General features: G+C 36.4%; 1 protein-coding gene across 1 annotated transcript in view; it reads right to left on the bottom strand.

The window, feature by feature from the left end:
• The window catches only part of DENND4A (DENN domain containing 4A), a 143,576-nt gene that overhangs the window by 65,771 nt on the left and 64,267 nt on the right, over positions 1-13,538 (bottom strand). The window contains exons 8-12 of the mRNA XM_032175165.2: positions 10,944-11,010; positions 9,838-9,896; positions 7,742-7,886; positions 7,287-7,462; positions 1,081-1,181 (exon numbers count right to left, since the gene is read on the bottom strand). Of these exons, the coding sequence (XP_032031056.1) occupies positions 1,081-1,181; positions 7,287-7,462; positions 7,742-7,886; positions 9,838-9,896; positions 10,944-11,010 (548 nt within the window). The remainder of the gene's footprint in view (positions 1-1,080; positions 1,182-7,286; positions 7,463-7,741; positions 7,887-9,837; positions 9,897-10,943; positions 11,011-13,538) is intronic.

The raw sequence follows: 13,538 nt of genomic DNA, 5'->3' as shown, positions 1-13,538 counted from the left end.
CCTCCCAGGTTCACGCCATTCTCCTGCCTCAGCCTCTCCGAGTAGCTGGGACTACAGGCGCCTGCCACCACGCCCGGCTAATTTTTTTGTATTTTTAGTAGAGACGGGGTTTCACCGTGGTCTCGATCTCCTGACCTCGTGATCCGCCCGCCTCGGCCTCCCAAAGTGCTGGGATTACAAGCGTGAGCCACCGCGCCCGGCCCTTGATTAATTCCTTAACGCTATTGGCAAACTTTGATTTTCAAACTTTAAGATAGGCACACAGAAAAATAAAAAACATTTTTAAAAGATAAGCACAGCATTAAGATCCACTGAAGGTGAAAAGCTCTTACCCCACTGAAATCATCAGCATTTTCTAATGTAGTTTACATCATTTGTCTTCAATTTTCAAAACTAACTTTCTATTCTATGTATGAAAAAAATAGGCCAGGCATGGTGGCTCATGCCTGTAATCCCAGCACTTTGAGAAGTCGAAGAGGGAGAACTGCTTGAGCCCAGGACAACATAGTAAGACCCTGTCTCTATAACAAATTAAAAAATTAGCCAGGCGTAGTGCCTCATTGTGTCTGTAGTCCCAGCTACTCAGGAGGCTGAAGTGGGAAGACTACTTGAGCCCAGGAGGTCAAAGCTGTAGTGGGCCATGTTTGTGCCACTGCACTATAACCTGGGTGAGAAAGCAAGACCGTGTCTCAAAAGAGAAAAAAAAAAAACAGTATAAAGGTGGAACCCCACATTTTTTCCATGGTATTTCAGTAATGGTAAAATTAACCACCTTAACATCCTTTTGAATTTTATTATTTTAAGATGGTTCTATAAAAATTTGGTAGATATAAAATACATGTTTTGCACTCCAGCCTGGCGACACAGTGAGACTCTGTCTCAAAAAAAAAAAAAAATACACATTTTATACATCTCTCATTCATCTTCTAACAAATTTTGCTTTAATGATCATCTGCCTTTAAAATGGTAAAACCACTTTCTGCTAGATAAAATAAACATTATTCTTTTATAAGTAAGGCAAAGTAATTGGAGTCCCTTTTTCAGATTAAATTACCTCCTTTAATTCAGTTATCCACTTACATTTTGCCAATTGCTGATGCAAATTATTCAGTGTGTTCATCAGATTTTTACATGGCTTCTTTGGAAGTATCTTCCAGGCTACATTTTTCTTGTCACCAATTCTAAGATTAAATAACAACAGGAATATATTTGTTACATGGTCTTTTGGAGGGGGAAGGTATATATCTGTTATATATAAAAATGGGAAAAGATTAAACACATTGAATGAAAAATGAAAAACATACAAAATATTTGCATTAACAAGAGAAAAATCCTACAGGGGTAAATTGGCATGTTGAATATACAAAAATTAATTTGTATGAGGGTAGAACCTTGTATTAAATATAGTTCACAAGTTTATATTTATACTGAGTAAATTCTAGTTGCTTTGGAATCTTGCTAATCACCATAAAGCTTAATGTGGTGATCTTTACTCTTAATCTCCATTTAAGTGTGCTTAGACACCTAAATACTAGAAAAATCCTACCATAAGTTTTTTTCTTAAATACTGTAAGAAAAAGCACTACAAAAACTTTCAGTAAACTCATGATCCACAGAGCTTATCAAAATACTTTGGTATATTTAAATACTTAGTTTCTTATTTTCCTAAGAGTATAAGTAAGGATCATTTTTGTTTCTTTCAAACAAGAAATAACCTATAATACTAAATTACTTGAATAAAGTATAACATTGTGAAATACTTATATAACTATAAAAGAGGATCTGTTAAAAACGATAAAGCAGTTCCCCACTTATCTGTAGGGGATACATTCCAAGACCCCCAGTGGATGCCTGAAATCACAGACAGTTCAGAACCCCATATTTACTATGTTTTTTCCCAAGCATATATACCTATGATAAAGTTCAATTTATAAATTAGGCACAGTAAGGGATCAATAACTATAATTTATAATAAAATAGAATTATAACAATATACTTTAATAAACGTTATGTGAAAGTGGGCTCTCTCAAAATAACTTATTGTACTGTACTCATGTACTTTCAGACTGTAGTTGGCCACAGATAACTGAAACCATGGAAAGCCAGACTGTGGGTAAGGGAGGAACTATTGTATCTTTGTTTCTGGGACAGGCTCCTATAATCTCCTTTTTATTATAGCTATTACAACACAGTTGGTCTCTAACCCATACATGGGGTAGGTGTAGAAAAGAGCATGGTGATAAAGCATTGCGAAGCATTTGGACTTAAATATGGCTTTAATGACTCCACTTAAAAAAAAAAAGAGAGAGAGACAACGTCTCACTCTGTCACCAAGGGTGGAGTGCAGTGGCATGATCACGGCTTACTGCAGTCTTAACTCCCAGGCTCAAGTGGTCCTCCCAAGCAGGCCTCAGCCTCCCAAGCAGCTGAGACTACAGGCGCGCACCCCTACAGCCTGCTAATTTTTATTTTGTAGAGATGAGGTCTTGCTTTGTTGCCCAGGCTGGTCTCGAACTCCACATCTTAAGGAATCCTCCTGGCCTCTGCCTCTCAAAGTGTTACGATTACAGGCAAAAGGCACTGTGACCAGCTGACTACTTTTTATTGAATCAGTTTTTTTTATTTCAAAAGCAATGAATATTCATTTTGGAAAACTTGAAAAATGTATAGAAAAAGAAAAGAAAAGTAAAACACTCATATTCTAACCACCACAGAACAACATAGCACAGGTGTGTAGTGGAACTTGCTGAACCTTTTTATATTCCCTAAACTTCCTACAGAACAAAAAAGGGAAATATCACTTTGAAAAGTAAACAAAGAAAAAAGAGTGGGATAAGAAAGCTTAAGCTGAACAAAAATGACTACCTTGGAATTTGTCCCCTCTATCTTTCCACAAATGAGAATAAAAATAAAGATAGGGCAGAGTCAAACTGCAGATGTCCTGCTGTGAAGGTGTTATTACATTTACAATGTGACCAACGGGATCCTGTGTTATAGTAAGAACGCAACGTAGAAATACTTTTTAAAATTATTTTCTTGATGAAACTCAGTAACACAGCTTTCCCACTGTGTCTTATCATTCACTGCATAGTGCCTGTCTTGCTAGACTTAATTATGAGTGTCTTAAGAGAAAGGAGAATATGTGGTTTGCCATTTTATTCCCAGTGCCTAGCAAAAAAAAGCACGCGGGATATGTTTGTGGCGTAAATGAATGAACAACATCTTGGTATCATCTGATCACATCTAATTACTGTTACTTACTGCCATAATTTCTGCCTCTTCCTCTTGATATCTTCGCTTTAAAACTTGGCTGGGTAAGGGAATTTTTTGAAGTACTTGAGTTTGGTCTATGATCATCTTCTTATAAAAAAGATCATCTTATGAGTAAATGTATATTTACTCATGATGACTTCCACTTACAAGATTACTACATTATTTTATGACATACACATATTATATAGTTACCCAATAATTAGTGGTAGAAGCATTAGTTTTGGAGTCAAACAGTAATGGCTTTAAAATGCAGTTCTGACAACATAAGCTATGTGCCCTTTGATAAATCGCTTAAAAATCTAAGCTTTGGTTTCCTTATTTGTCAGAAGAGTTAATAAGAACTACCTCGGCTGGGCACGGTGGCTCACACCTGTAATCCCAGCACTTTGGGAGGCCGAGGCAGGCAGATCATGAGGTCAGGAGATCGAGACCATCCTGGCTAACACGATGAAACCCCGTCTCTAAAAAATACAAAAAATTAGCCGGGTATGGTGGTGGGCGCCTGTGGTCCCAGCTACTCGGGAGGCTGAGGCAGGAGAATGGCGTGAACCTGGGAGGTGGAGCTTGCAGTGAGCTGAGATCACGCCACTGCACTCCAGCCTGGGCAACAGAGCGAGACTCTGTCTCAAAAAAAAAAAAAAAAAAAAAAAAGCAACGACCTCACAAAGTATGGAGAATAACATAACTTACGCTACACATGTAGCTTTACACTTGGTACATACATATTAATTTCTTTCCCTTTCTTCGGAAATTTCTTGATATTTAAAAATAGTCTGTATTATATATACTTAAAACAGACAGGGAAGGGGAAAAGAAACCAAAAATTCCATACTTGGGATTTGTTTTTCTTTCAGATTTCAGGCTGGGGCTTCAGAAATTCTAATTGAAGGAAAGTAGAAAGCTGTCAGTTTGCTAGTCTAGTCCTCCACCGGTTTGGGAGGGTGGTAATGGCAAGAATTCATGAGCACAAACAACTCATCTTTCTTTGGTTCTTTAACTCATTAGTGATCAAAGCAGAAAGAAAAGAGTTCAGACCTCAGCAACTTCAAGAAAGAAAGAAAAAATATAAGTAGGAAGACAAAATTCTTTTTCTAATTTTTAAATTTTTTGTATAAAAGGGGTCTCTTCTGGCCTCAAGTGATCCTCCTGCCTCAGCCTCCCAAAGTGTGGAGATTACAGGTATGAGTCATCACACCTAGCCAAGAAAATTTTTTTTCACAAATTAAGAGCCATTATAAGGGGGAAAATACAATTTATCACCATAATAAACACAGTATACACTCTTACCACTGTTAATTTCAATTAAAAAATATTACATCATGTTAACATTAAACTGGCAAGGAAAAGTTTTATTACTTTAATGTTTAAAAGTATTAAACAGTTCTGGTAAAGAAATGTTGATGGTAAAGAATCATTGAATCTATTGATGCCATATGTAAAATGGCTTTAATGCATAAAATATATTTCATATTTTCTTGGTTAGGCTTTCTATGAATAAAAACTTTTTGACAGTATGCATGCTTTATAACAGAACATTCATTTTCTGCTAAACTTTTCTAATGGTTTAGGCACTTGAGGTTTTGACATGTGACAAGACTGAGAACTAATCTAAGGTTTCATAATTAAATCGAAAAGCTTTAGGCTGTCTCAGCTCTTTGGGAGGCCGAGGCAGGCAGATCACCTGAGGCCAGGAGTTCGAGACCAGCCTGGCCAACACGGTGAAAACCCCTTTCTACTAAAAATACAAAAATTATCCAGATGTGGTGGTGCACACCTGTAGTCCCAGCTACTTGGGAGGCTGAGGCAGGAGAATCGCTTGAACCTGGAAGGAAGAGGTTGCAGTGAGCTGAGATTACACCACTGCACACTCCAGCCTGGGCGACAGAATGAGACATTGTCTCAAAAAAATAAAAAGTAAACATTTTTTTCAAAAAAAGCTTTAAGATAAAAAGCTCTTATTTAAAAATGGAGAAAAACTGGGTGTGGTGGCTCATGCCTATAATCCCAATGCTTTGAGATGCCAAGGAGGGAGGATCACATGAGGTCAGGAGTTCCAAACCAGCTGGGACAACACTGCAAGACCCCTTCTCATTTTAAAAAATTAGCCAGGCATGACCAGGCACGGTGGCTCACACCTATAATCTCAGCACTTTGGGAGGCTGAGGCAGGCGGATCACGAGGTCAGGAGATCAAGACCAACCTGACTAACATGGTGAAACCCCGTCTCTACTAAAAATACAAAAAAATTAGCCGGGCATGGTGGCGGGTGCCTATAGTCCCAGCTACTCAGGAGGCTGAGGCAGGAGAATGGTGTGAACCCGGGAGGCGGAGCTTACATTGAGCTGAGATCGTATCACTGCACTCCAGCCTGGGTGACTAAGCGAGACTCCGTCTCAAAAAAAAAAAAAAAAAAAAAATTAGCCAGGCATGGTGGTACACACCTGTAGCCCTAGCTACGTGGGAGGCTGAGGCAGGAGGATTGCTTGATCCCAGAAATTTGGCAGTGAGCTATGATCATGCTACTGCACTCCAGCCTGAGTGACAGAGTAAGACCCTGTCCCTTTTTAAAAAAGGAGAAAAACCTACTTCACATTTACATATTTAAGTGTAAGAGCTGTACCAGGTTTTGGGCTTTATTAGACTAAATCATAGTTATTATAAGCATGTCCTGGGGGTGCAATGTGGACAGTGCATCAATTTCCTCTTCCCTGAATAGATTAAGCGTGATTAAATTTAAAATAAGGGACACAAAACAATGCAGAATTATAAAAAGGCTTTAAAAATAGTTCCGATAGCTATAACTTACATATAAATTCAACGCAAAGAAATGAAAACATAAAATCCTTGCATTCCTAGGGTGTAAAGATAATGAAATTATGTATAATTTTAAAGTTATTTTAAAATTTTAAAGCATTTATTTTACTATGATGGTTTTTTTTTTGTTTTGTTTTATTGTTTTTTTTGTTTGTTTTTTTGGTTTTTTTTTTTGAGACGGAGTCTCCCTCCGTTGCCCAGGCTGGAATGCAGTGGTGCAATCTCGGTTCCTGCAGCCTCCGCCTCCCGGGTTCAAGCGATTCTCCTTCCTCAGTCTCTGGAGTAGCTGGGATTACCTGCCACCACGTCCAGCTAATTTTTGTATTTTTAGTAGAGACAGGGTTTTACCATGCTGGCCAGGCTGGTCTCGAACTCCTGACCTCAAGTGATCCGCCCACCTTGGCTTCCCAAAGTGCTGGGATTATAGGCATCAGCCACCATGCCCAGCCTATATTTAAGTATTCTAATAGTATTATAAAAGACTAGAAATAGGATTGAAATATTAATCAAGGAATGGTGTTTTAATTCAATTTGTGATTTCACCTATACTCATATCATTAAAGGGAAATAAACTTTTTCTATTTCTAACCTCAATTTCCCTTTGGCTAAATTTCTTTTTCTTTTTTCTTTTTTTGAGATGGAGTTTCACTGTTGTTGCCCAGGCTGGAGTGCAGTGGTGCGATCTCAGCTCACCACAACCTCCACCTCCCGGGTTGAAGCAATTCTCCTGCTTCAGCCTCCCGAGTAGCTGGGATTACAGGCACGCGCCACCACTCTCAGCTAATTTTGTATTTTTAGTAGAGATGGAGTTTCTCCTTGTTGGTCAGTCTGGTCTCGAACTCCTGACCTCAGGTGATCTGACCACCTTGGCCTCCCAAAGTGCTAGGATTACAGGCATGAGCCACCGCACCCGGCCTCCTTTGGCTAAATTTCTAAGCAAGCCTAACATTAAAATGTTTCTTAAATATTGAAAGCCTGAGGATAAAAGGTATAGTCCTTCCAACAAAATCTTCTTTAATACTCTAAATCTACTCCATTGACACATAATAAGGTCTGATTCAAAGACGGTGATTACCCCACATAACAAGGAAAACAATATATCTTAAAAGAATCCTACTTAACAATCATAAAATATACAGTTACATACATATGCTACAAAGTTGTAAAATATAGATGTAGAATCACTAAAATGTACTTACTGAGAAATAGTGTTGGTATCTACATCAACACAACTGACATCTGGTGGAGGATCATAGAGATCAAAGTATCTTGAATCAATCCCTACTATGAATGGACATGGTGCACTCAAGACATCTGCTAAAGCCAGTGGGCAGAGAGGAACATATGGGCATGGCCAGTGGAAAGGGAAAATCATCTTGGATAAACAAAAGATAGGAGAGTATTTAGCTTTTTAACACTGAAGCATAATTTATCAGCACACACAAAAAACTGTCTTTTAAGTATTACCTAAAGCCTAATGCCTGATAATGAATTAAATAATTATAACTAGAGTTAATGGTCAGGAAATCAAAACTGCTTTCAAAAAACACAAATTCATTACTCTCTGAATTTTAGTTAAGTATTAAAATGGCTTTAAGTTATATAAACTAAATTTAAACTAAATTGACTCCCAATAAGAAACTGTGATACTCACAGACACTAATGCTTCTGTCACACTAGTAAGCACGGACGGCCGTAGGGAATGGATAAGAATTTTATGTTCTGTTACTGCAAACACCAGTAGTGTCACAGCATTTTCAGGGCCTAAATTCTGCAGTAGTGTTGAAAACTTGCCACCACTGTCAATCCAAACAAAAATATATAATTAAAAAATAATGATCCAAACACCTCATTATCTAAAACAATGGGCAAAAGTAGTTGATTAGAGTAGGATTTGTATTATATATGTTGATTAGGGTACAATTTGTATTATATATTCACCGTTAAACATGATTGCTGCTATGATGCAGGGAAAACACTGCATCACAAACACACTATGAAAACAATGCAGTTTTAGGAGATTCCAAAATCATTCTTTTGTACTGTATTCAATATGGAAAATGAAAAGTCATCTGCTTCATTTCATAGAAAAAGATCTGTCATGTAGATAATGTCCAAATAAAGAATGCAATTTATAAAAGGGATGCTTTGATTGAAAGCAAATCCTTAAATGGAAGTTTTTTGAACATGGCCTATCTTCCACTGTAATTATCGGAAAAACCATATGACTTACAGGCCCACTTCCCTTAAGGTAAATACACGTTAAAACTTAATTTTGTGAATAATCTTTACTACTGTAATGATAATAGTGATAGGAAATCAAGAGGTACAAGATGATGAGATACACATACAAAGCAAGTTAATAATGAAAACAATAAACTTAGGCCTTCTATATAGTAACAAAATACTGAACTGACAAAGTAAATAGTTCAGTAAGCCAGCAAGTATTTTGTTTATATAATGCTAAACAATTAGTTTCACTGGAATAATCTTTTAAATAAAGCAAAACTAATAACAAAAGCCTCTTGGTGAAATGAAAACATATGTCCACAAAAAAATCGGGATAAGTTCATAGTAGCCAAAATGTGTAACTATCCCAAATGTCTATCAACTGATAAACAGATACATAAAATGTATATCCATACAATGAAATATTATTTGGCAATAAAAAGAAGTACTGATACATGAGGCAACATAGATAGACCTTGAAAACATTAATCTAAGTCAAAGAAGCCAGACTACATATTGTATGATTCCATTTCTATGAAATGTCCAGTATAGACAGATCTATAGAGACAGAATGTAGATTAGTGGTTGACTGGGGCTGGAGAGGAGTATGTGTATGTTAGAGATGGGAGGAATTAAGGAGGTTAACTGCTGAAGGGTAAAGAGTTTCTTTTTAGGGTGACGACAATGTTCTAAAATTTATTACAGTGATAGCTGCAGAACTCTGTGAATATAATTACTGAATCGTACACTTTAATTGGGTGAATTATATGATATGTGAATTATATCTCAATAAAGCTGTTACCTAAAAAAGTCCTTTACGTAATTTAGAGTGACATACATAGTCTGTCATTGTTTCTAGTTTATTTTCAGCTCAAACAAAGGTTAAGAAAACATTTGTCACTCTGGGCTGAGAGCTAGTGATGAAATAATCTGCAATTCTTACAAAATTAACGTCAAAGATGGCAGCTGGTCTCCCTTAGGTATCTGCTATATAACTTAATCAGACTGTAACCATTTCTCTGATGAAAAAATTACACAGCTAATCAAATTTCAAGAAAGGATACTGTAGAGAAAACATACTTAATGATTTCTCTGAACTTTTAAGGTAAGAAAATACATTGTCCTATTCTACAATTTAATAATTAGAACTTTTTTTTTCTTTTGGGTAAAATTTAAAATTAATTGCATTTTAAAAAGAAAAAATTGCATTTGAATGTTCTTCAGAGGTTAAAGCTAAAAATAACTGTTCTCATCATTTACATATATAAATACACACACACACACTTACACAATAGTAGGTACTTGATGATAATAGATACACAAAATACAAAACACTATTATAAAAGTTTCATTTTTTCATTAATAACTGCAACCCAAACATTAAGTAAAAGGAATTTACAGAAGTAGTAGTTAAATGAGAAGTATTTCCATCAATATTTGAAATTTTAGCTAGGAAAAAGAAAATATTTGAATGTCATGCTAGATTGAGAGAAAAAGAAATAGAAATGAGGTTTTACTTGCCTTAGTGGAAGAGGTGAAGACACAGGCTGACTGAGAATCAGATTATCATGTGGTGATAACTGGAAGAGGATTTAAAATAAAGAATTTGAAACATAAAGATGAACTTTAAAACACCACTTTATGTTAAAAATATATAAAACAATGATTATGCCCACGAAGTTTCAGTATATCCATTTACCAGTATCAGAACACTTTGTATCACTCACTAAGATCTTGAAAAACATGTCCTGACCCCTTTCAACTACTAATTCTTCTTACTGTGGATCCTCTTTTCTTCTGTCCTCAACAGTTTCCCCTGATGCCATTTTAACAAATTCACACTGAAAGACTAAATTATTCATTTAATACCATAATACCAGGGTCAAAAAACCTATGGCCTACATGGCAAATCCATAGATTGCCTGTTTTTGTAAATAAAGTATTACTGAAATATAGGCATGCTCATTCTTTACATATTAGCTAGCTGTTCTTGTGCTGTAACAGAAGAGCTGAATAGTTGTGACAGAGATCAGATGACAAGACTAAAAATATTTAGTATATGACCAATAACCAAAAAAGTTTGTTAACGTCCATCATAAAACAATCTTTTGTGTGTATTTAAACTGAATGTGCTATGTATTTTCTTACATTAAATACCAGGAAACAAGACAGAAATGACATGTGGATATTCAGACTGAATATAAAGCTCAAAATAATATTTTTCTAGATATTTTATCTGTATCAATATAATAATGTAATTACTCTTATCTATGTTTTGAAATTTATGCACACACAACTTTTCCTTAACTTATTAAATGACTGCCAAAAGCACAAACTTTCAAATACCTACAACAAATTTAGGGGAAAAAAGTTCCTTTCTGTGTATTCAAAATGTCTACTTCAACCTACTTCTTTAATTCTTGAACCCCTTCTCTAAGAAAAGCAGGAGATGTCTGGGAGGAGTTAATAAAACATTAAGGGCCCAAACGACAACAGGGAATAGTATCTGGTTCTCTCTAAATCTCATTAGGTTTTTTTCCTCATTCAAAATTGTTATTCTTACGTTACATTTTGACAGAGCCAATAACAACTCATAGGTCCCCCAATCAAAAACAAAAAAACCTTACCTGAACTAAAATCCGTGGTCTCTGAGGAGATGGAAAAGGAACTTTATGCATAAAATGAGAAATATGCCTTGAAAACAAACAAAAGTGTAAGTGATTCCAAAGTGAACATCATATGCTATAAAGCTCAACATGTCATCACAAGTCCAAGTTGAGTCAAAGCCCTGTGTCCCTATTATTTTGAAATCCCTAATACTATGGAAACAAGTGAACAACCAAAAATCATTCATCCCATTAAAGTTGCTTCTGCCTAAACCCAGTGACTTCTCACATTAATAGGTATTCACATTCAACAATATTTGTTATCACTGTCTTAAAAGTCTGTTTAACTTTTACCTAGATAGTATGCAATATATCAGTAATGTGGAAATTACCCAAAAAGTAAATTCTTACATTTACAATATGCTTTTTAGTCAATTGCTTATATTTTATATACAACAAACACTTAAGGTGCTCCAGAAAAAATGAAACAGTTTAATACTTCTAAAAAATGAACAGTATTCTATTAATAATATGTTAAAAATTATATTACTGATTTTGTAGGTTTGTTTCCCCAGAATAAGATGGATAAAAAGCTAGATCTATGGATTTTGTTTTTAACACTATGGAACAGAAAAAAAGCAACCATAGTGAAAAATCTTTCCTGGGGGGGAATAAGCTATTTTATTTCTGAATTTTTTTTAAATTTTTGTTCCAGTCTGAATATGTTTGTATTATTTTTTAAAAAACATTTCAAAATCATCTTGGTTTCAGAATGGAGAAAATTTCAACTAGATAGACAATATTAGAAATTTATTAATTTGCAAGTATGTTTTGACTGTTTACTATATAAAAACACACCAACAAACATGATAGGATATGTAAAAAAGGCATAAAGCCACCAATGTCTACCAATAAAGTACTCATAATCTAAACAAACGTTAAGCAGGGGATGAATACCACAGCACATACATCTGCTTGAATTATGAAGTAGTTAGAACAGAAGAAAACAAAGTGTGATCCAAAAACCCCTAAAGATATTCAAGATCCATTCAGGGAAGATCTGCAAGGTCACAACTATTTTTATAATAATAGTATGATGTTGGCCAGGTGCGGTAATCCCAGCACTTGGGGAGGCTGAGGCGAGTGATTGAGCCTAGGAGTTCAAGACCAGCCTAGGCAACATGGTGAAACCCTGTCTCTACAAAAAATACAAAAATTAGCCAGGTGTGGTGGCATGTGCCTGTAGTCCCAGCTACTTGGAGGGGCTGAGGTGGGAGGATGGCTTGAGCCCAGGAGGTCGAGGCTGCAGTGAGCCATGATCATGCCACTGCACTCCAGCCTGGGCAACAGAGTGAGACACTGATTCAAAAACAAAAACGGGCAATGCGTGGTGGCTCACACCTGTAATCTCAGCACTTTGGGAGGCCAAGGTGGGCGGATCACTTGATGTCAGGAGTTTGAAACCAGCCTGGCCAACAGGGTAAAGCCCTGTCTCTACCAAAAATACAAAAATCAGCCAGGTGTGGTGGCACACACCTGTAATTCCAGCTACTCAGGAGGCTGAGGCATGAGAATCACTTAAGCTGAGGAGGCAGAGGTTGCAGTGAGCCAAGATCACGCCACTGTACTCCAGCCTGGGCGACAGAACCAGACTCTGTGTCAAAAAACAAAAACAAAAAGAAAAAAAGCAAACAAACAAAAAATTATATGATGTCATTTGCTTTTTGCACAATGTTGACATTTGCACTGACAGTGCAAGAGCATTGTGGGTAAAACTGCTGGTGACTTACTATGAAGCAAGGCAGTGGCACCAAAGTGTACTAGTAGTTGCTAGATTCTTTACTACTATACACTTGCAGTAAAAGAGCGTCAATATTGGCAGTAAATATTACTAATTTTATAAAGTTTTGGCTGTAGTGTACATTTTTAAAATTCTGTATGATGAAAGGGAAACTATACATAAAGAACTTCTGTTGTATACAGAAGTACAATGGTTGTCTTGATTTTGGAAATACACTTGTGCAACTGAGTTGTGAGTGAACTTGCTGGTTTTCTCCCACAGAGTGCAATTTTTGTTTGAAAGATGACTGACAGGCCAGGTGCGGTGGCTCACACCTGTAATCCCAGCACTCTGGGAGGCCGAGGCAGGTGTTTCACCTGAGGTCAGGAGTTCGATACCAGCCTCACCAACATGGCAAAACCTCATCTCTACCACAAATACAAAATTAGACAGGCGTGCTGGCACACACCTGTAATCCCAGCTACTGGCAGTATTTGCCAATAATTAAATACAAACTTTCAAGTGGAAATTAGAATTCCGCCACCATGAGCTTGAAAGCTTCCTAATGCTCAAAAACTTTTCTAAGATAGGTGGTGATATTAACAAATGTGATTTTTTAATATTAATAATAAAATGTGTCTACATTTGGAAGATGTGATTAACTTGGCAAATCAGTATTTTTCAAATGACCAATGCACAATCCTACAAAATAATGCATAAGTGAAAGTTCCACCCAAAGAGTCAAACAGAACAACAGACTTTTTTTTTTTTTTTTTTTTTTTTTTTTTTTTTTTGGAGACAGAGTCTCGCTCTGTCGCCCAGGCTGGAGTGCAGTG

Source organism: Hylobates moloch, unplaced genomic scaffold, assembly GCF_009828535.3.
Source record: "Hylobates moloch isolate HMO894 unplaced genomic scaffold, HMol_V3 SCAFFOLD_14, whole genome shotgun sequence".
In the NCBI taxonomy this organism is placed as follows: Eukaryota; Metazoa; Chordata; class Mammalia; order Primates; family Hylobatidae; genus Hylobates; species Hylobates moloch.
This window is presented reverse-complemented; position numbering and strand designations above follow the sequence as displayed.